The sequence below is a fragment of the Phragmites australis genome, chromosome 2 (genome assembly GCF_958298935.1).
Source record: "Phragmites australis chromosome 2, lpPhrAust1.1, whole genome shotgun sequence".
NCBI classification, from domain to species: Eukaryota; Viridiplantae; Streptophyta; class Magnoliopsida; order Poales; family Poaceae; genus Phragmites; species Phragmites australis.
In genome coordinates this window covers 3,470,106-3,494,564 of record NC_084922.1, presented here as the reverse complement: position 1 = coordinate 3,494,564, position 24,459 = coordinate 3,470,106, and the positions used below count along the sequence as shown (strand labels likewise).

The following is a 24,459-nucleotide window of genomic DNA, read 5'->3' as shown; positions in this document are numbered from 1 at the left end:
ATCGATTAATTCTATGAAATTAATATAGTTTGTGGAAATATTATCCTATTTAACTTCGTGTATTTCCCAAACTAATGGAGTTAGAGTGTTCCCATGACCTAACACTTGAATTTATATACACATTTGTGCTAGGTATTTGGATGCTGAACATCCATGGGTGTTTGTATAGTGAATATCTATAAGGTGTCTATCAACTTGATATTGATTTGCATTTACTGTTGTGGATGAATGATTCCTCTGTTTCTATAGTAGCTTGCAAGAAACTTTATCATTTGTGACTGTACTTCTCCCACTCTTATTTTGATTTATGAGTTGAGTGGTTTTATTAGGTACCTCCACTCTTTCTGGTACATTCTTAGTAGGAATGTGTAGGATTTGGTGACGTCTTTGTTATCAATAAATACATCTGGTAGGTTATTTGCAATATGTTGAAAATTTATGATTCTCTGAACTTGAAGTTCAAATTTTCTGCTACGTGAATATGATGACTGATTATAAATGTGTGTGACATTCTCTTATAATTTCTGACATTCTTTATGGTATTAATATCCCCGTAATGCCTGGAATTATTCACAAAATATTTTAAGCATACTAGCAATGAATAAGTCACGTGTGAGGAACTTGACGTATTATATGATCGATGGATAATTATACCTAATATGGATCCTCAATACTCTTTGATGTATATTGTACAATGGTGATATCGGTACGTGCAAAATATAACTGATTCGCAGATGAGAAATACTTTATTAACTGGAACGAAGGTATGTTGTACGATTCGGTGATATCGGTACATGTAGAATGCATTTCCACATATTAACTGTAACGGAGGGAGCCGTATGATTGCAGTTGGATGAATTTTGTTTAATGATGCAGTGTGTAAAGTTGTATGTCACCAACAAGATGTTAGCAAATTGCAATTCTTTGGTTCGTCATGCAAATAATTTTATTCTCTTGATGAGAGATTTAGTTAGACTATTATAAATGTGCACATAGGCTACTTAATGCAGTAGTATCTAAAACTAAACAATAATTGAACACACGTTAAGGAACAACATTATTCATGTGAATGGATGTGATCCTGCGTCTAGGATAATTTGCTCTAATTTTTTATTATTTGAGCAATGGATTTGGCATAAGTGTGGTGCCTTATGTATAATGGATACATACGGGACTATTTTGTAGATGCATCGATCATCATTGTAGAGTACCTAGATAGTCCATAAAATTGTTAATAGAGCCACATGTATGTTCTTGAATGCATTCAAGAAATTGGGTGACGTATTTTGAATCTTAAGGTAAGAGGGTCTTAAAATTAAATTCTCTGTGACACATGCAGTGCACAAATCTAAAGATTTTAGGAATACTGTGATCAATAGAATTATTAATATTTTTTCTCATCATCTCTAAGATAGAGTGATCAAGGTAATCATACAAAGTTTTGATTTGATCAAGATAGAAAAATTATTTTATACGTAATATTTTGTACGAATTTGATATATATATATATATATATATATATAATATATAATATATAATCTAGATAGTATATATGGAAGCTTGCCATATCCATTATTATGATTAAGAGGAGAAATTCCTCTTTTGTTGTCATTATGGGTTTCAATATGGAAAACATTCTGACAGATATCTCTATAATTTAGTAAGATATGGGTTGAATCGGAATACAATAGAGCATCATCGATTATGACTTGAATATCCATAGGGGGAGTAATTATAGCACGACCGAAGCTAACAATCACTGCATCGCATCTAGCGATTGTCAAAATATTTTCTTATCTCTTTGTAAGAGTTTAAAAATATTTTAGTTCCCTATGGTATAGAGTTTGTGGTACAACTATCCACAAGGCATATTTCCTGTTACATTGGATTGACTCCCGTAAAAGTCTATATATAGAATTGAAAATTTTGATATGAAATTCTTTACCAGATTTATAGAATACATACAAACTTTATTTAGTATCATAAGTGCTGATACAATATTGTATTACAACAATTAAGGTGACGTAGATAACATGGTATCTAAGGAATTGAGAGACTAATTAAGATCTCTAAACATGTCGTGCATAGCAAATATAATAAGCATATTTTCCGTGCTCATTGGATCTTTTGGCTACAAAAGAGTCTGGTTGTTACTTAGTTCTTGTAGAACTTGTTATGAACAACCAGCCTCCTTGGTGGAGTCAGTTTGAAGATTGAAGTGTGTTTCAAATCTTTAACCATGAGCGGGTCGGTTACGTTCCACAGATTGTAAATACAGATCAACTAAATATCTTGGGGTGCGACATTTCTTATTGGAGTGCTTGTAGCATCCACACTTGTGACAAACATTATAATTATCAAGTTTGAAAATGCCTTGACCCTAATTCAGTGCATAGGGCTTCTGCTTATTGTTGTGTTTACGTTTACCATTGGAGTTATTTGGATAGCTTCTAAGAGAGCCATCGAACTTTTTGTTATTCTGAACATTGTCATGTACTTCGGGTAAAGGAGCAGTCGATTGGACACTGAAGATGATTCCTTAGAAGGAGTTCATCGTGCTTTTCAGCCTGAAGTAATACATGTATTACGTCAGAATAAATTTTGTATTCTATTTGCATGATATTGTTGTTATAAGATCCTATTAGCGAGAAGCATAGTGGATAAAGTTTTCTATCTTTTCTGCATATGCAGGTTCTTTTTCACAAAAATGCAATTTGGAACACATTTTATGAACAACATGGTTGTAATCTCCGATGGATTTGAAACCTTGGAGTCTGAGGTGTGACCATTCATAATTTGCATCAGGCATAATGATTGTCTTCTGCTGTCCATATTTTGTTTTTTGAGAGCTAGCCATAAAGTGCTCGGATTCTCTTCCATCAGATACTCAGATTTGAGATACTGATAGATATGATATCTTATTATGTATAATGTTTCATATTTAACTTGATGTGGTAGCAGTGGATCTCACTCTTAGAGAGGGTTAGGGTGCCGCTATTATTCCGTGAGATGTAAGACAAATCTTAACGTTCATTGCCTATGTTGGATAATTGTGACCGTCAAGCGCGAATTCATTGAACTCTTTGACGGTCATTGTATCCTACATGGATTTGACCATATATTTAGTTAATTTACTGTTGGTAAATTAAAAATCATCAGGTTAATGTTGTAGTAATGATGCAAAATTTTGTAAAGTCAAGTTGAGACTTGAATTACATAGTGTAGATATCAAATTATGTACCTAACACATTAAAGATAATCACCAAATGTAGTGTAGGTCTCATAGTAGTAAGAAGCATAATCTGACATTTGTCAGTAGATACCTATGTTCCTATTACCTTGTGTTATGCTAAGTATAATATTTGGAAGAACATGTTGAATGTAATCATTAAGTTAAGGTGATAAAATGTAGACCTTATAGTAATGATGGATAATCTGTAAATATACAGTAGATATCATGGTTCTATTACCTTGTGTTTCACAAATATTAAATGGAGATAATCACTTAATTTGATTTTGTATTTTAATTCTGCTTGAGTTAAGCACTTTTAGGCATAAAAGCACTTTGGGATTAATTAAGGTGAATTAGTATGTAATTTTGCAAAAAATGATCTCAATTACAAAATTAACACTGTTGTAAACTAAATAGTATATTATAGGGATTGCATGAAGCAAACACATTGAACATTAGGATTCCAGATAAATAGGGTCTAGAATACAATTTTTTTAACATCAGTTAATAACACAATGTGCAATTGTTGAAAAACCGATAGCCTAAACATGAAAAAGTACTAGACACAGTACTATTTAGTTGGACCATCTTGTAATTTACCCAAAATTTGGGTTTTTTTGTAAAATAGCTAAGGCTGCAGAGCCTCAGTCAGATGGCAACCTGGGCCGAAGCCCATATGGCCTCGGGGACTAACATTAATTGCAACTCTAAATCAACAATGTGATTGTATGAACTGTTCAACCTCGGATTGTGCTCGCTTTAGGATGAATGCTTAAAATAGACTTCGACTTTGGATTAAAATCAAAAGGATAGATGTTACTTCTATACCCACTCAAAATCAACAACTTTCACACAATAACTCATTGTTCCATGGCGGTTTCTATACCTCCATGCAGAGGCAACAATAACCTTTTGCAGAATGAAATAACTACACCAAGCAACAATTTTCACATAGAATCTCTGTCAAGCATCAATGTCATAACTTTTCTAACTTTCACAAGGAATCTAATTCTCCAACCCCCAGCCAAGCTCATACACTCAGTCCATACACTAGCCCCGAGCCACTATAAATAACCCCACCCTCATCTATGGATAGACCACTCTTTTCTCAGCTCTCTCAATTGCAATATCTTTCTTAGCTACATCAAGCTCACCCAAGAAACATATGGAGATTTTCGTCTCCCAAGAGGTCGAACTGCTAATGCTAATGTGCTTCTATAGCGACCCTTGTAAACTTTATGAGTCCCAAGATATCTCCTACACCTATGGTCTATGCTTCTTCATGTGTGCCAACTATCAATACGACAAGTTTCGACATGGACCGTACGAGTACCCATCGGTATAGCGACGTATATCACTAATGTGGCACTTTTTGTATGATTTCATGCATTGTATTACTAATCTACCCTCTTATTTCATTTGTCCAATCTCCTCCACCTATCTGCAACTTCATGGAATGGCTGGATATGGAGCAAAATACGCAGTAAAAGCAGTGGGTCGACATGAGCATGTAGTGGAGGAGGGATGCGTACAGACGCTAGGAGTACGAGCAATAGTAGGAGGAACTATAGCTTAAGTGTTAGGAGGAGGAGCATATGAGGAGGGTAGCCAAAGAGCGCGCCGCGGCTGAGGCACACGAAGCAGAGAGGGAAAGGAAGCGGGAGAGGACCGTCGCGCTAAAACGGAGGGCCCTGATGTCCTGCAAAATGGCAAATATCTAGGTACACTCAGTAGAGAGCATCTATTTAACCTGATTTTCTAAGGCATGTTTGGTTTAGCAATGTCATGCTATTAAGTTAGTATTTAGACATATCGTACATGCCAACGTTTGTTATCGTCATCTCTTTATAGTTAGGGTCCATTCGCGCAGCGACGAAAAACCCCATATCGCATGTAATGTTTATCAGTGTATGTAACATCTGTATCGAGTTATATGATAATCGTACTATACAACTATTATTGTTAAACAAATTATATTTTGTATCCTCCCGACATTACTTCCCTAAAAAGACACCTACACAATACATTAAATAAATAATAAAAATATCAATAAAATTACATTGAAACAAATTTACACACACTCACTCGTTCAATGTCTTTCTTTATTTATTCGTTCATGCCCTGATAAAACTAAATTGTGCTACAAAACCAGCCCGCTCGTAGTTTATAGCGAAACACGACAACGTATAGGTTCGAAAAAGCAATAAAAGCAAAATAACGCGACACGATGCGACCGGCGCACCGAAAGCACCGACTCAACGCGACATAAGCGGGGTCAACCTGTTTCAGCACCTGAGGTGTCGAATACGACACTATTTACCAAATACATGGAGTTTTAGCACCTGATGTGTTAAATACGGTAAATAGTGTTATATTCAACACCTCAGGTATCGAATACGAATCAATTTCTCGATGTTTAAGTGCCAAATACAAGTGCTAGACTTACAAATATACCGATATATTTTCTATTTTGATAAATAGGTTATATTTATTATCTATTTTTGGATTTTTTTTTTTTTTCCTATGCTCCCCACGTGGCTCTGAGAGATCTCTGTACATGCAGACTACAGCAGAAAATAGGGAAATCCAGTGGTTTTTGTAGAGAGAGCATGATGGAGCCTGTTGTTAGATCGCAACACATACCACGCTCGTCAGGACAGTAGCCTGATTTAGCTTTGAGAGGGTAAAATAAAGGATTTCTCTTGGTTGTGCATGTGCATATATATCACTGCTGCTATGATTTCCAGCGAGGTCCAACAGCAACACGTACGGTGGCAGCGAAGGATGTGTCCAGGCCATACAGGACAAGTCATATCATCCTGACCTGGCGCTGCATCAAGTACACCTCGGGAAGCATGCATGCAGCAGTGCACACGCACACGCACATGCACAGCTTGCACAGAGGCAGTACTCCTGATGCATGAGCTGAACTGCTCCACACAGATGATTTCATATCCATGCAACTACGTACTATACGACCACTGTACACCGATCAAACAGACAAAATACGGAGTACTAGCTACTACTACATCACAAAGGAACAGTGACACCAGCCCCTTGGAGTTGTGTCGACAGACACACAGCTGCGGATGAACCAACAAACAAATATAAGATCCATCTCTTGGTAATTAACCTACCTGCCTGCCTGCCTGCTAGACTCGTACGTCCTAGCTTGCTCCTCCGATGCTGAATGGTGAATGCTCACTGATCCCTACGTCACCTCCTATCTACGCATACGGGCATGCATGCAGGCCTAAACCTGCCGCTGTAGCTTGCAATGTTTAGTTTCAGACATGCAGCACTAAGTATCTGAAACTGCTATTTATCGACTAGCCAACCAATCTGATGAAGTTCAAGCTAGGCAGGTAGCTGCTAACTCTTCTGATTGACCTCTACTACTCTGACCAAAGGTGGAGCTAGCCCGTACGTGCACATGACATCGTACGCAGCTTGACTCAGAGGAGGCATCGATCAGTGCATCACGTTCATCACGCGGCTGCTGCTGCTGCTGCCGCCTTCCTGCAAAAAGGTGTGCTGCTGCAGATCGCTGGATGCATCTGCGTGCAGCATGCTTGTGGCGCCATCGAAAGAAGCGAGCTGCGGATCACTGGCTGCTGCTCGGCCGGCTCGGCCCGAGCACTGCACCAGCTGCTCGTCTGGCACTGACGCCGTTCTTGGAAGCTGCAACGTTGAATCGACAGTAGCACGAGGAGGAGAACAAATTTATTAGAGCAACCACAATGCGGCAAAAAAAACAGGTAGTAGGCAATAAATGCTGCCTAACTATCCGGTAGTAATCACTGTGGAAACAGGTCTTAACAAAAACAGGTCATATAGCTGCTACCAACAATAAATTAATAAAATATATTATCTCTATAATGCTAGAGTCACTGATCATAAGTCCCACCTCTAATACCATACGCAAAAACATTATAGCATCTATCACAATTACCATCACTGATCATGGGTCCCACAGCTAATACCGATTTGGACCAGATACATTGCCCTGCTCTTAGTTGATGCCACACAAGTGCATGTGTGGCAATGCAGGATTTATTACATGATAGTGCTAATCATGTGCTACTTAGGCATAAGTAGAAGGCACAAAAGTTGACCATTCATTTACCCAATTGGATCATTCTTATTCTTTAGATAGATGTTGTATTGATCTCTCTAATAAGTGCAGGTTTGATACAATTCTACTAAATATTACTTAAGTATTTAGCCACCTAAGAAACAGACAGGAGACCGGACAAACATTACGAAACAGAAGGATTGTATACAATACCTCGGTGAAGTTCGGGTAGCTAACGTCCATCTCGAACTGATGGTCATACAGCACCGGGTCCATGGTGGCAAGCTTCATTGAGAGGAACTGGAAATAAGGCACAAGATGTTGCTGATCATATTTATTCCCATGTTTTCTAAAAACCAAAAAAAAAGAGAACAATTAGAGATAATCACCTCAACTTGGTTCTGCAATGATTGTATATAGTTTATGATCTCGTCGAGCATTAGAGCCTTTCCTGCAACCCTGTCACAACCAGGAACTAGGCTCTGCAGCATCCTCATCCTCACACCGATCTTCTCCCTTCTCACCTGCACAATCACGCATCCATGCTTACACTTCATCAAGCCATCTTAATACAGTCGAAGAATCGATGGGCACTTTGCAGCTAATAAGTTGAAAACTATGAGACAAGCTAACTGAATAGTACTAAGAATCAAACTTAGTTAAAATATGGTAAGCAGAGCAGACCCTCTCTGCAAGGCTGTGGCTGTCTGTGGCCTGGCCCCTCCTCGCCCTCAGATGAATGTATCCTGCATCCATGGCCTCCGGATCATCACTGCGCCTTGCGTTTTTCGTGTCCACTAGACTCGAACTCGCTCCTCCTCCAGGGCCCCTGTTCCGCACACGCTTCCTGCTCCTGCTCCTATCCTGAAAATCAGACAGCCCATGCATACAGCTGGTGCAGTGTGCAGTGAAAAAGTATTCATGAATGACATGCTTAATTTCTTTCACCTCTTGCTGAGGTGACCTCAGTGAAGCACAGGCGGCGGCGGCGGCACTTGCCTGTGCGGCCACGGCGCTGTTGTTTGCGCCTGAGGGTTCATCGTGACATGTCACCGCCATTGATGACGGTGACTGGTGCGCCATGGAGATGCTGCTGTTGATCTCAAGGTTACAGTCGCTGGAGGCAGGATGCAGGTCCACGATGGGCTGAAACAAGTAGGGGAAAGATGAAGAGTGGTGTAACTCATCATTGTTGCTGCTGCAGAAGCCGTCCATGGTGTTACTGAAAGCCATCAGTGGAGTTCTTCGCTTGTGGTGTTAACTAGCTAGCCTGACTATGGTTTCTGCACTCAGCTATCCAGCATATATAAAAGAACTTGAGAGAGAGAGAGAGAGAGATGTGCTGGGTTGTACAATCTGACTGGTCTTGTCACAAGACACTTAGCTTCTCCCTCATTATCTGTTGTCCAGTGGCTTCTCTGTTTGATGTCTTCCATGTATGTGCGTGTCCCTGCATGTAGCCTGGATTGGAGCATGGTTTGTCGGCTCAGCTGCTGGTGAGCCGGTAGGGCAGTTGGAGAGGGGATTCATTACTGGCCATCGACCAATGAATGCTCCTGAAACTGCAATTCAGTGCGAGCATCTTTCTTTGGCTTTCACGACAACAAAAGGATGCGGCAATTTTGCAGAAACTTTAGAAGAAACACTTCATTTGCCCAAGGTTTCGAGAGATTATAGTCGTGTGTCTGATCTGCGAGTTACGAGTTACGTGCGTGACTAGCTTCAAAATCCCCTTGAACTGAGTTCGTGTGCTAACAAGTACTAGCAAGTAGGCTTTGCCATCACAGTGTCCCAGCAGCTTGATCAGGCAAGTGTATCAGCGTGGTCTCCCTTGGCCTCGATTGTGTCCACCAAACATGGCCCAATCACTATGCAGTTTCCTCGCGCCGAATTGCCAATATCTTGTTGCCAAGAACAACCCAGCAAGCTAAAGAGGAAACAATCATCTTCTCTCATGAAAAGAAATGCAAGCCACGAGGAAATTGTGCTGTGCAATCATATCACCGAATCATCCAATCCTTCTCAGGAGACAATTGTACTGAATCCTTATCGAATAACGTTGCTTTGACCAAATGGTGATCTTTCTTGTTTTCTGTCAAATCCACTGGTTCGATTCCAATCAAGCTTATGCACAACAGCACCATAGGATGAATCGTAGGTATATTTCTTGTTGATGCTAATATGTACATAGCAAAGATTATCTTCTGCATAATAGGCACATGATAAAGCATTTCACCAGTTCATCACAGAGATATATAAATTAAGAAGAACTTACCTCAACTTGAAACACCAATCCATTGACAAGAAAACAAAGACTCGCAACCAACCCTTTCAGGTGGAAGAAACTGTCGGAAAAATCACCACTACTAGGTAGGGACGCGTCCATGTTTTGTCGCATCCTTGAAAGGCACGCTGCTTGCAACCATGAAAGAAATTAGCAAAGAGAAAGGTGAACCTGCAATTTTTAGACTGAATCACATGATGGCATGAGGCATTATGAAATTCAGATAATTTTAGCTATTCAGATAATAAATAGCTACATGAAAGAACGAAACATCAAAATGGCATCCACCAGTCTAATAAACCTCTCATTTCACAGGAAACCTTCAACGACTGGCAGATAAGTAGAAATTCATTACCAACACATATATTTTGGAATGGTCGTATCACGCTTCAGAAATTTTATTTCAGATTTCAGATATACATACCATCTGGCTCATTGAAGCAAAGCAAGCTTCGAAAAGAAGAAAATTAGAACATAGAATATTGATAAACTTCAGATGATGCTTTGAAAACACAGATATCTGAAACGAACTTTGCCTTCAGAGATGAACACAATCATCAAGAAAATTGGCGGCGAGGCCAGGATATATGTTCCAGTGAAGTATTGATGGTTGTACAGGTTTGGAGACAGGATTCATTCTAAAGACAAAAGGTCAAACTGTATGGAAGATAATATAGCCAGGATATATTTCTCCAAAAGGCAGGTGGTAAGCCTGGGCACCATTGTACTTTTGGCATATTGACATAGAAAAATAGAGAAAATAGGAAAATGTTGTATATTAACACATAAAAGTAAAGAAAATAGAGAAAACACCTAGACAAAACGCCTAGATGCTAGGCGAAACGGTGCTGCCCAGCCTAGTGCATAGGCACCGCCTAGCTCCGCTTTTCTTAAACACCGACTCCAAGTATCATAACTGCTGTGGCATGTACAATTAACTAATGTACGAAAAGCGATGCCATCTCACTGCACAGGGAAAGGATGCACATTTCAGAAAGGCAAAGCGATATTCATTTTGTATTCCAGCATTGCATACAATTCATGAAAAGGGCAGGAGAGTACTACCGAATAAGCATGTGAACCAGTCCGCTAAATTGGTGGCTTAACACCACAAGCACAAGCACAAGCACAGCGTTGGCCACTGTGAGGCGGACACGGGGTAGAAGCGTTTCAGGCTGACCAAAGTATGCAAAAGGTATCTTGACATGCCAGCAAACTGCATGTAAGTACAACCATCCCCATACCACATAAACCGAGGCAAAGAAAAATTGGCTCACGCTGAAGTCAGGCATTATGGTCCCAAGGTACCTGCAACAGACGATATGTTACTGCTACATAATCTGGTCATGAACATCCAATGGCGGCAACACTAATTTAGCAGATGAATAAGCTAACCTTCTGTAGCTACAACTGTAGTCAGGGTCAGTACGATCATTTCAGCATCCTACAACAAAGCAACCAGCCAACCATGAATTGGATGGCAGCCATGACTGATTGCAGCAACAACAATAGCAGGCGCATGGTGAAGCCAAAAAGGAAAGACAGGCAATAAATTGAAGCACTGTATAAATATTCACATTTGTGTGTGTGTGTGTGAAGACTTGAGCTGAATGACTCGGGCGGTTTGGGAAATGGTGTTTTCTTATAACTATAGAGATTCATATCTATATGGTGTACTAAGTGTATGAAAAACTGGTTGCAAGGACAAAGGTAAAACCAAGAAGCGAACAAATTGAGAAATCTGAGAGGAAAGCAACATTACAGGAAGAAACCCATGTGGAAGAATTCTACAGTTGTGAGAAAAAATCATGTTACCTCTTTCTTCCCGAGTCAAGAACAAATTGGCTTCTCACTCATCCATGAAAGGAGCTACTTTTTCATCTATCCTTCCCATTTCTCTTGATCATATTTCTTTCCTCCAACAACATCATGTCGATCTGTAACTTACTAATAGTTACTAGCAGTTCTCTAGTTAGTTAAAGTCGATGAAACTGCAGAACATGGCGCCAAACATTTGAGTCTGCTACATCAAGCGACCTCCTACAACAACACAGTGAAATCCACAAGACACAGACTAGTGCAGAAGATTTGTATTCTTGTATTTACATGTTACGCATGTCACAAAACATGTTCGTGTTTCATGTTCATTCCTTCCGTATAAAAAGAATCAGTCAGCCATAGCAAAAGCTCTCTCTATTGAATTTCAAATTTTCTCCCATCCAAAATGAAATTATGCAGGAAGCTAATCCTAGACCAAAAATTTGCTCCTGTGAACTACAGCTACAATTACTCATAATCAGGTTTCAGCACCCACATAGCACCGTTTGCATCTCTTTGCAGCGTTGCTATTTCCTTCAGCAGATTCTTAAAGAGCAACATATCCTTGGACTGTATGCGGCTCTTGAAATGTCCTGTTATGCTTGTAGAGCTGGCAGACCCGCCATTCTGTTGTATGAAGGTGCACAATTGGCGGATTAGGACTTCGGGTTGCACTATCATGCTCCTATTAGAAGAGTTAGATGAGTGACCATTCCCTGACGGACTTGATACATGATTGGAAGCTGCTCCTTGGTTGAGCTGATGTTCCAATGCATCCGAAGCAGCTACCTCTCGGGCTCCCCGAAGCCTAGCCAAAAGTTCGGCAGATGACAGCGCTTTGCCATTTAGAGCACCCACCTGAAGACTTTGACCCCTGCTGCTTGAAGTTTCTAATGACTGTGAAGAACTAACCAACTGGCTATTGATTGTAGATCCAAATTTCCTGCGAATAGAGGAGGGTGCCCCAGCAGCACCTGATCTTCCAGTCCATGTGGGAACAGCAAAACTATCACGGCTTCTGAGCATCCGTGATTGGCGTAAAGCTTCAGCTGCCCTTTGTGCCACCTGTGAAGCTTCTGCTTCTAGGCGCAGCTTCTGGTCATCATTGGCATTCATTATAGCATCATGATTGATAGCACTCTGAGCAAGTTCAAAAAGAAGGGATGTTATTTTCAGGAACATGAAAAAATGAAGCTACTAATTTTCCATAGGCACAAGAAAATATTTCTTACATGAATGCCCTGGGCATCAAAAAGACTCTTCAAAATGTTGGATTCTTCATCTGCTTGGTCAGAGTTTTGGTCCACTTTCCCTTTTCCTCTACTGGATGGTTCAGCCTCGCTGATGGCTGGTAGAGCAGAAGCAACATGTGCCTGGTCTTGTTGATCTTCATTCGGAACCCCGATATTCACATCTTCAGACAATTGGCTGAAAATGTTTGATGTTTCAGTTAAACCGTTCCCGTCATCATCTTGTAGCGTGAACAAATCCTTCATGTCTCTGGCTTTAAAGAATCTCCTTTGCTGAGGGTTTTTCAGTACTTTGTTTGTGAGGAAATGCTTGTATATCTGTCGGTGATAGACTTTCTCCTCTATTGTCCCACGCGTGATTAGTCTGTAAACCGTCACATCCCTAGTTTGCCCAATTCGCCATGCACGTTCCCTGGCCTACTTTACACAAAGTTTAATTGGGTTAGTGTTGGTCAGATATGGATGCAAGTTTGCAGAGAACCTTATGATTGAAAAATGAAACTACAAACAAGTCAAAACTTAGGAAATAAACCAGAGGGGATTATGCATGCAACTGTATTAGCATATTGAATTCAAAATTATCCATTTACCATGTAATCATCCACTGGCACCCAATTTTTCAACGTGAACATTCTCTTTAAGCCCATTAAAACAACTGTATTAATAGAGCAATGACAATGCATATATGAAAAAATGTTAAAAGATAAAAATATCCATATACGTTGAACACAGAAACTGCACCTGCATGTCTGTCGAAGGATTCCAGTCAGGATCGTATATAATAACCCTGTCTGCACCAGTCAAATTTGTACCCAATCCACCGACTTTTGTAGTCAGGATGAAAATAAAAATTTCATCTGTGTTATTGAACTCATCAATCAGTGCCATTCTTTGCTTTGCAGGTGTTAGTCCATCCATTCTTCGGTATTGGTAGTCACAAGCCGTCAGGAAGTTCTCCAAAATGTCAAGCATTTGTTGCGTCTGAGCGAAAAGAAGAACACGATGGCCTTGGTCCTTCCAGACTTTAAGGACTTGCTCAACCACTTTCATCTTTCCACTTCTTTCAGGATTTCCGTAGTCAGGATTATGAGCGGCATGTTCTCTCTCAAGTAAATCAGGATGATTGCATATCTTCCTAAGAACATCTATCCCATACAGAGAGTTTCTGTTGCCATCAAATATTTGTTCCACCTCTGAACTAGCAAGAAATGCACGATAAGTAGCACGTTGCTCCGGTGTTAGACTGCAAAAAAGAACATGCTCTGTTTTATTGGGAAGCTGTGCGTTAACATCAGCTTTCATACGCCTAAGAAGGTATGGCATGATCAGATCACGTAGGACAACAGCGCATCTGTACGCTGTAGACACTTGCAATGGTGTTGCATTAGCATAGCCACCAACAGTAATTGGAACAGAAAACTCAGTCTCAAATACAGGCAACACACCTAGCTTTCCAGGGAACACGAAATCGAAAAGAGACCAGAGTTCAGAAAGTTTATTTTGGATAGGTGCGCCTGTCATGATTATCCTGTGCACGGTCTGCAGTTGCTTGCACACCAACGTTATCTCAGCATTGGGATTCCTTATACGGTGACCCTCATCCAACACAGCATATCCCCACTCTATATCAAGCAACTTCTCCCCTAAGATTCTTAGCTGCTCATATGTAGTCAAAAGCAAACCTGATCCTGAATTTACAACATGCGAAATCAAGTCATCCCACTTATCTGCAGGCTTTGCACGTGTAACCTCTTCCTGATCACTATCCCAAGAAGCTTCACTGTCAGAATCATATGTCTTGCTCCTTTTATTTGAACCATTTGCAGAATCGTGTAAGATTTCAACTTTAAACTTTGGATACCACTTACTAGCCTCCCTTCTCCATTGTTGCAGCAGGGTTACAGGGCAAACAACAATGCTAGGCTTGTACAAGCCACTGTTATGCAAAGAACCGAGAAATGATAAGACTTGCACAGTCTTACCCAGGCCCATTTCATCTCCAATGATTCCACCTGCCCTTTGACAATGTAACTCCCATAGCCATTGCACTCCCACTTTTTGGTAGTCAAATAGCTGCTCATAAACTGTGCTAGGAATCTTCAAACCGCCTTCAAGGATAACAGGAGCGTCACAACCTTCTATTGCTTGATCTTCATCATCAGAATTTGACGCCCCTGTGTCTCCAACATCCTCATCTATAATTACAGAATGTAGATATAATAAGCTCACTGCAATGATTTTATAAAATAAGTAGCAAATAGAACTGGAGAAATTCGTTCTGCATTTTCTAGCTGTACAGAAATAAAATAAAAGAAGATACACAAGCTGCAAATTACACTTGACATACCGTCCAATAACAACTCCTTCCTTGTGGTGGCTTTCCTCCATTTCTTGCCAGGCAAGGGCCTTTTGATCTTATTCCTTCGTCTCTTCCTTTCATGCTCTTCTGAACTGGGAGAAACAGGACGTTTTAGAGGTCTTCCAAGCCTTTGAAATGGAGCAGTAGGTGCATCCAGTCTAGGTAAAGATTCTGCATCAAGCAATTTGGTTGTAGGGCGGCTTTGTGCAATCTGCTGTAATGACTGGACAACTTTAGCAATCCTGGAAGCTTCCATGGCTTCTTCGGCTGGTTCAGAGGGATCATTTCGCCTACACGAAGGTCCAGGTTGTTCAACTCGCTTCTCAAAGCCCTTCAGCTTGTGAAATGGTGTCAGCAAACCCTTCCTGATCAATTCTTCCCTTTCCTACACAATAGAGTGTAACATTAGAAAACAGTGAGACGGACAGGAAATAAGAACCTATAGGGCTAGTAGCTCACAGTTTCCATAAATCCCGCAGAAGCCCCGTCAAGCACTGTATCAAAGTCGTCGTCGTCATTATAGGTCATGGTTTTCAGTCTAGGTGTCGACATCTTCTTAGGCCCAGGAGATGGCATTAGCAGCTTCTTCTTACGCCTCGGCTCCTCTTCAACCAGCATGGCCAGCATTTTATCTTTCTGGTTGTCTGAGCTGGAAGGGTGGGGATCGGAATGTAGTATCTCTTTCTGAATCTGTGCTTTAGCTTTCTTGAGGCTTTTAAGACGCTCGGTGGCAAGCGCTTGCTGGAGGGCTCCTCCATGAGGATCGTCTTGAGCGGTGTGATCAGCATGCTGCTTCTTTTTATCTTGTGCATCACCCCTGTCCGAGCTGTCTTGCTTCCCAGCTGCGTGCTTAGCTCGTTTAATGGTGGAGGCTACAGCATCGATCTCCAGTTGCACGGAGCGCAGCTTCTGGTGCAGCTTGGCCTGCACATCAGCTTCAGGTGTGGCATTACTCCTCTCATAGCCATTGACAGCTGTTCCTGATTCGACATCGTGCTTCAGATCAGTTTGGGCCTGCACAGTGAAATGGGACACACGCGATTAGATGAGATGGAATACTCAGAATTGCTCCAAGTTCGCTAGCCAACTGAAGGTCAAGGACGGTGACTTGCCTGTGACAGGATTTTCTTCTCAATGTCCTCGATGTTTGCGGATGTGACGCCGAGGCTATGCAGCAAGCGTTGGTCATCGTCCTCTGCGTCCATGGTGTGGCGGCAGGGAGAAGACACAATACTCCTTAGCTAGTCACTCGAGTAACACACAGCCGCGGACTTGGAGTCCCCAAAATCGCTTGGAAATTTCTCTGGATCTGACTGAGAACAAGACCAACTGCTATCACAATGAAGGGAATCCAATCCACCTAAGCAATTCGTCAAAGGAAAAATTCATCCAAGCAAGCTAGTCCTAGGATGGACGGGTTACTTTACGTTCCAACGAGGAAGGGGAGGACGACGAAACCAATCAAATCCAGTGAATCCACGCCCGGATGGGACGGGTCTCCAATCCACTCCGGTCCACTAGACGACCGAGGAAGGAGCGGCGGGCTGCGGAGCGGGGCTACGGCGAAGGATCCAGGCAGCACCAGCGGGAGGGGCCTGCGGCGGCCTCGCGCGCTTGGCGGCGCTGGCTTGCCTAGTCAGTTGCCGGAAGGAGGTGGTGGCGGAGGTACCCTGAGACAGACGCCTCCCTCCCTCCCTCCCTCCCTAGGATTTCGATACCCTCGTCAGGGTTTGGTTTCTCCGTCCAAGACGAAGCGGACGGGGAGGGGAGAATGTCAATTCACCAAATAGAGCTCTATAAATCTATGAACTAAGTCTAGTCGACCCCCGAAGTAGGTGTTGTGTACTTGAATCGTCCGACGCGGCCACCGCTTGGCCAGTCTTGGTGAATTACGTGTGTTTGTGTCAGTTTTGGATTCTGTTTTTCAGTTTTTATAAAGTGAAATTGAAATAAATAGATATTTTTTTATTATAGCTTTTTATAATCTGTTTTGTTGGGGTATGAGAATCTGATAAGCTATTTTTCAGATTTTTATAAATTGTGAAAGTACATTTTACTAAATTATTCATAAAAGTTTTTTAAATCTACAGTCTAAATGCTTTTTATAATACAGTTTCTTACAATCCGACTTTTTACAATCCACAATTTATAAACTATTTTTCTAAATTCTCGGCTGAAACAAACATATCCTTAGAGCAACTCCAACCAATTAACTATTTCTGGTTACCTATTCTCTTAATAGAGAATTCTCTATTCGGATTTCCTTCCCTACTTTCCAGCGTGTTCCAACCGATTCTCTAAATTTGTCTCCCTATAATCCACTCACCTCTATTTTATTAATATCTTGTAACTAACAAATATTCGTTTCATATTTAAACGCTATTATTTTCAATAGCTATATTTCTAACAGATATATTTTCAACAGTTATACTTTTCACATCTATATATGCATCTTCATTCACCTAGTTTCTATACCAAGTCATTAGCCTTATTATTTGTTCTCTGTCTCAAATGAGTCGCCGCTTTCTCTTAAATTCATCATCATCGTCGAATGATGATGACGACGAACTCAACCTTGCCACATTACACAAAGCACATAGTCAATATCAGGCTATGAATGCTCCACGATGGGGTGGTTATATGCCCGGACGTCAATATATCCATCACGATAGAGAAGGTGAGCATTGAAGGTTGTACAATGACTATTTTTCAGATAATCCGACCTACAGGCCATCTTTCTTTTGGCGTAGGTTTGCAAGTAGTCCATTCTTTTTGTTTGTATTCTTTGTTCATCCTATTCTTCGCATATATTTTCTCATTCTTGTTTTTTTTTTCCTCAGGTTCAGAATGGTTCGTTCTTTGTTTCTTCGCATAGTGGAAGCTGTAGAACAACACAATGATTATTTTGTGCAAAAAAGAGGTGCAAATGGACGCATTGGGTTGTCTTGTTTGCAGAAGATTATTGCAACATACATGATGATAAGTTATGGAGCACCAGCAGATTTTATAGATCAATATATTTATATCGGTAGAAGTACTAGTATTATAGAGTCTTAGAAGGTTTGTTGGAGCTATTATTAAAGTCTTCGGAGATGAGTACCTAAGATCTTCAAATGAGTATGACACCGCTAGATTACTTGTTATTGGAGAGCAAGGAGGTTTTCCCGAAATGCTTGGGAGCATAGATTGGATGCATTGGAAGTGGAAAAACTGCCCTGCAACATGGCAAGGTCAGTATACCGGTCATGTGTACGAGCCCACAATCATTCTAGAAGCCGTTGCTTCAAAAGATCTTTTAATTTAGCCTGCTTTTTTAGGTTTACTAGAGTCTCACAATGATATCAATGTTCTTCACCGTTCGCATCTTTTCGTAAAGCTAGCCGAAGGGGAAGCTCCAAAAATTAATTATATCATCAACGGTCATAATTATACAATGGGGTATTATCTTGCCGATGACATTTATCCAGGATGGACCACATTTGTGAAGTCCATATTAACTCCGCGAGGCAATAAGAGGAAATATTTTGCTAAGGCACAGGAAGCAGTTAGGAAAGATGTGGAACGAATATTTGGAGTTCTACAGTCTCGTTTTGCTATTGTTCGTGGACCAGCCCGTTTTTGGGATAAAAATACACTCAAAGAAATCATGACAAATTGTGTCATCATACGTAACATGATCATTGAAGATGAGCGAGATAAAGATGAAGAATTCCATTATGAGGGTGTTGGACAACTTGTGAGACCTTCGAATGCACCTACGCGTGAACTACGTGAGTTCATTCAAGTTCACCGTAATATCAGAGACAAGGAAACTCACTCTCAACTTCAAGAAGATCTAATCGAGCACCTGGCAACGTCGTGGAGATATGTATTAATTATGTAGTCTGTATTATTATACTCAGTGTTGTATTAATTATGTACTTGGTATTGTATTAATCATGTACTTAGTATTATATTATGAAGTATAACTAATTCAATAAGATAGTTCAAACACTGATAAAAAAACAAGATAGTCCATATATGAGACAAGTCCACACATAACAAAAAGTACGAAAATATGATGATAGTACATACATAATAAAGAAAATAAGTCCACACATAATAAAGCACCGTGCATTCCCAAACCATAGAGCAATGATCTCATCTTCCATTCTCATATAGTATTGTAGTTGTCACTCACTCATGCCACTCAAGTCCATATTCATCACTTTATCATCTTCAGTCCTCTGTCTTAATTCTATATCTCTTTCATTCAATTCAAGTTTTTTCTTCTTTATTGCATTTCTCTCATCATTGATTTTCTTTTCTAATGCAAGTCTCTCATCATTGCACTCTTTTTTCTTCATCTCTTTCAAATCTTCGACTTCTTTCTTCTTGGCTCACAAATTTTCCAATGCATCTATGTAGATGTTATCTCCAGGAGAAACATAATTTTGATCTTAACATTGTCATTCTTTCTCCTTCTTCTTACCATCTGACCTTGCATCTACGGCCTCTGAAGTAATACCCTCCCTTCTTCACCATGACGACTTTCATTGGTTACAGGAGTAGAGGATCCCGGATTTACATTATTGGTTATCTTCTGTTTCTTCTGAGAGCATCTATTATTCCATTTTTGCTCGTGCTGCAAGATATTCCAACAATGCAACAAGCTAAATGTTTTGTTGTACTTGTCTTTGGCCTTGTACACTGCACATGCTTGAAGTACCTACACAAGTTAACATGTGTTGTTAAACATGCAAGCAACATATACGGTTACAACAAATTAGAGAAGAATCACATGCATGTAACATATATTTGATCTTGCTCTGTTACCCCGCTTTACCTCTTATTTTGAATCTGAGCATACCATCCACAAAACATGTTAACACTCTCTAGTATGGTAGACCAACGGTGCGTGAGAGAGTTGACAGCACGATCAGATTCGAAGTCCTTATACTTATGGAAGTACTCGTGAATTCTCCGCCAATACGTAGTACGAGTTTGATCAACACCTTGTACAGGATCCATGCTAATTTCTAGCTATACTGAACGCAAAAGAATGCCCTCCTTTTTACTAAATTTTTTTTTCTCTTCTTGCTTGGTTTCACAACCGGTGTAACTTTCACTTGCTCAATCGCTTGTTTCTCAGATGGACTTATAAATTGGTTGTCAGTCTAAGATTGGCTGCTACCAACATTTTAGCCACTCAACAATTACAGATAACTATCCATCCTTTCAACAAGCTACCTGCATTATTAACCAGCCAATGCCATACTTGAACAAATCAACAAAGTAAATAAATTCATCTACTGTTGTTGCGTTGCGAAATCGTAAAAAAGATCAAGAGAAAAGCAAGACCAAAAGCATTCACTGGCTGTCTGGCTTACTGCTTCAATTCACTTTGGTCATTTCATAGGGGAACTTAAGCAGCCAATGCCATACTTGAACAAATCGACAAAGTAAGGCTTATAATGTGATTATGTGACGGCCACCATCATTTCAGGGCTTTTTTTTAGAGGTGCGCCATTATTGCAGTTCTTCATGGATGTATTGAAAGTTGATTTTACTCTTATAACCAAATAACAGTTTGCAGATAGTTGTAAGCAAAATGAAGGAGAATTCAATTCGAAGATTAAGACAGAAAGATAAATAATATCGTAATTAGCCTGGTGTAGATTGAACATCTCCAAAACTTATCCATTGTAAAAGCAATAACTCACAATGTCCCCATCAACTAAATAATCACCGACACAATGCTTGTAGCTGCAATGCACCCCAAGCATTCTATTTTAGTAATACACAACTAGTGGCCCTTGCGATTCACAGATACAACCAACAATGTCAGGCAATACACAACGGTGAGTATATAAAAAAACAGATATACACCAGAACACTCGTTTAGATCAGGAAAACAAACGAGTGACACCTTCAGAATTACATATTGCTAACATCAGAGCACTAGCATTGTATCAAAGTTCCTTGGCACCGCTAGTAGCAACACTACGACGCCACCAAACCAATCCATTTTGCAATCACACCTTACAACAGCACTGAACAAAAATTCCTCAACAAATGATCACAGATATTTAATCTCAGATCATAACATCGACACCGAAAGAGTGCCTGCCCAACAATACCGGAAAATCGCAACACATTCCAATCGGAAGCGACGTAATACCCGAAATTCAGGGCAGTTTCACGGCACCGCTAAACAAGCCACATAAATTGAGCATGCACAAACACAACCATATTACCCCAAGGCCCAATCGTTGCACACTACAGCGAACGAGGAATGGCGTACCTTCGAACCGATCGCATCCTGCGAGCGCGAGCCGCGAGATCACACTAGCCGCCCAGAAGTCACGAGGCGCCGAACTCGCCCGGAGCGGGCGGTGACGAGTCGCTCAGATCTCATACGACATCACGCTAGCGAGCGTGCGAGATCTGCGGCCCAGCAGACGGCAGCAGCGGCAGCATCTGACCGGACAACGACGTCGCCCTCGAAGCAGGGCGAACACGAAACCCTAAGAGCAGACGGCGTGCACTCAGCGGCGGCAGGCAACGCGAGCTCGAGGGTGGCGGGCAGCACGAGCTCGAGGGCGGCGCGAGCTCAGCGGGGTGGTGGCCGGAAGGACCGAATCCGTGGTGGCCGTTACTCGATGGCGATGGGGAGGGTCTCCCCAGACGTGGCGAATGGAGGAGGCGAGAGGTCAATGCGTAAAAGTGGAGATGGAAGTAGTGAATCCGTTGGAGCTGTTTTTTTCCGTCCTCGCTAGATAATAGAGTAGCGAAACGAGTAGAGAATGAGTTAGAGTTGCTCTTAGGAGATAGGCTGGAGAGATTTTGTCCTTGGTGAACTTATATGAGAACGGAGATAGAAATTTCTTGTCTCTGCTTCTTCGTTATATCTCGATATTATATTTTTATATATATATATATAAAGTAAATAATAAATTAGTCTTGTTTTTTCTAACCTATAATATTTAATTAATTTTATACTAATTACTCTTGTATGCATCAATAAATTATTTATTTATATTATATATTAAATAAATTTTACGAGATTAGATTTCCAATATATTTAATTTTATATTTTTATTGAAAATCTGATCTCATAAAATTCCTTACGAGGATGATGATAAAAAAAATCTTACCCAATAGCTAAATACGGACAGGGATAGGAAAAACATTCTCCGGCGGAGATTGCCCCGTCTCGTGCTCGGGCGATACGGTGCGGTCAAGGCAAAACAGTTACAGTACCGGTTGGTTGCGTGGATTTCTCATCCGACGCTTCACAAAGCAGCCTCGCCATGTACTCATCTCTGTATATACGTATCGCGTAGAACAGAGTACCGAGTCAACTCAGCACGGAATCCACGGATACATTAATTAGCTTGCGAGTCGGGTCGATCGAAGTTATTTCGTCTCCAACTATGCATCAGCCAGCTGTAATGTTGTCCACGTCAGGGTTTTTTTTTTTGTCTATATGGAAAAACTAGTTGTAATATGTAATTAAAACAAGAAAAAAAGATTCATGTTAATTGGTTGAGAGAGAATATAGATGGACGGAATAATTACAAATTTATCGTGCTATAATCTATATGCATAATCACTGGAGAGGTTAGTTATTGAATTATCGACACGGTGTGAAAGAAATAATAAATAGACTAACAAGCCTCTAAGGTTGAATTGATTTCGTTCGAATTAGAATATGTTTGGTTGAGCTCTTAGAGCAGCTTCTCGACTAGAATTAGGAGCTCTGCTAAATAGCAGTTTTCAGCTTTTAGTTTTCTGGGTAGAATCCATGTGAGTGATTCTTTGAAATGAGCTAGAAATTATGAAACTGAAAAAGTAGTTTTTTCTGATTCACCTTCCGCACAGAATCACTTCATCTATAGATTTTATTTTATAGAATCACTAGAGAATCATTTTTAGCTACAGAATTACTTCTTCCAGAGAATCACTCATCGCAGAGAATTTGAATCAGAAAGAGCTTTACTAAACAGACCCTTAGCCCTGGTTGAATTTTCCCAGCATTAGTCTTTGGGCAATTTTTTAGGTGAAGATGTTTATTTATGCGCATCTCTAATCAATCCGTACAATGTGAGTATTGTTACTTATATATATATATATTCAAGATTTTTTTAAATAAATTTAAATACCCAACTAAATATAGGCGGGGTGTGTTTTTTGGTGTCAGAAGGTGGAGAAAGACTAATTTAAATGATTTTGCATCTTTACCCATTTAACATATGTGGATGAGATAACCAGAGAACACATGCATGCATGCTCACCTCGCCAAACTGGGTCGGCCGCATGGGACGCACGATACCTGCGTAAATGATCCACTGAAATCAGATCTATGAGCTTACTCAGGTGCGATCGCCATCACAAAAGAAAAACACAAATAGAGTTTTGCATATTTTCTCTCTGTTATGCCACCACATGTAGTATGTTCCATCTCGCTCCACCGATGTGCACTGGTGATCGAAAGATTAGGTTTCTGAAACTCGTCATCCTTGTGATCCTGTATCGGTAGAGAATGAATAAGGTTTTTTGAAGTACTCGTCGTGGCCGTTCTCGATCTGCTTCATCTACATCATCATAGTTTGCTTCCTCTACGTTCTCTTCATCGTTTTCTGATGCATCGTCATCACGGGAGCATCTATATCTTAAGCTGTCGATGAGTGCGTTCATTATGATTAGTCATCTTTATCGTGTCTGTTTTTCCTACTGCTTTTGATTTGGAATATTTGAGTGATATATCTAGGGTATACTCTAGCCAAATGATGATGATAATCGATCTATTCTTGTTTATATTATATTTTTAAATTAAATTAGAGCTGAAAATATGTATTTATTCAACAGGTATAGCTAGTACTTTTACAGAGGCCACACGAGGCATTTATGCCTATCTCAATGCTTTATCTTGATTTATATCTTAAATATTAATTAGGTATATATCTAAATAAAAATTTAATGTACACGTAATTAAAAAAGAAGAGAGAAGTAGCTTGTTTGGCTTTTTAGCAATCTTAAACAACTATAAGACAATTAATTAATTTAGAAGACCTCAAAAAACTATTTCTTAATGTTAATGTCGTTCTCTCTCTTCTAATATATCAGCTAAGATATAAGATATTAGGGGCGGCTTTAGTATACAAATTTTAGTTTGAAGAGAAGCAAAATTGTGGCTATTTCATCGAGTGGAGTGACAAATCCTACAGAGTAATGATCAATTTCCCGTTTTCCTGTAATGGAGTATGCATGTATTACAGTTCCATACCAGCTGCCACCAGCCTGGCCCCACATGTCATTAAATCACCCATCCTCTGCCCATGCCTCCTCAGCACTCGAACAGTCCATTACTAATAGAAAACGCCCTCTTGTCCCGTCTGGCCTCGTGCTTCGCAGTACTAGTACAAGAGCAGGCGACGGCGGCGGCGGCGAGTTCAAGGA

At 40.4% G+C, this 24,459-nt stretch overlaps 2 protein-coding genes across 3 annotated transcripts; both read right to left on the bottom strand.

Moving 5' to 3' along the window:
• Positions 1-5,998: 5,998 nt before the first annotated feature.
• Positions 5,999-11,537, bottom strand: LOC133894884 (basic helix-loop-helix protein 80-like). The gene is made up of 9 exons (XM_062335072.1): positions 11,407-11,537; positions 10,987-11,035; positions 10,657-10,899; positions 10,405-10,557; positions 8,256-9,719; positions 7,992-8,171; positions 7,697-7,831; positions 7,521-7,607; positions 5,999-6,913 (listed from the first exon to the last, which is right to left on the bottom strand). Exons 5-9 carry the CDS (start codon positions 8,538-8,540, stop codon positions 6,704-6,706), a joined length of 897 nt encoding a protein of 298 aa, XP_062191056.1. The 5' UTR covers positions 8,541-9,719; positions 10,405-10,557; positions 10,657-10,899; positions 10,987-11,035; positions 11,407-11,537; the 3' UTR covers positions 5,999-6,703.
• A 170-nt stretch (positions 11,538-11,707) lies between these two features.
• On the bottom strand, positions 11,708-16,774 carry LOC133894868 (DNA excision repair protein CSB). 2 transcript variants are annotated; one of them, XM_062335060.1, is made up of 7 exons: positions 16,446-16,774; positions 16,131-16,347; positions 15,478-16,032; positions 15,007-15,403; positions 13,401-14,854; positions 12,642-13,076; positions 11,708-12,549 (listed from the first exon to the last, which is right to left on the bottom strand). In XM_062335060.1, exons 2-7 carry the CDS (start codon positions 16,221-16,223, stop codon positions 11,878-11,880), a joined length of 3,606 nt encoding a protein of 1,201 aa, XP_062191044.1. In that variant the 5' UTR covers positions 16,224-16,347; positions 16,446-16,774; the 3' UTR covers positions 11,708-11,877. The 2 variants fall into 2 exon arrangements, with proteins under 2 accessions (XP_062191044.1, XP_062191037.1); XM_062335053.1 differs by having other exon boundaries at positions 16,131-16,331.
• Between the last annotated feature and the right edge of the window lie 7,685 nt (positions 16,775-24,459).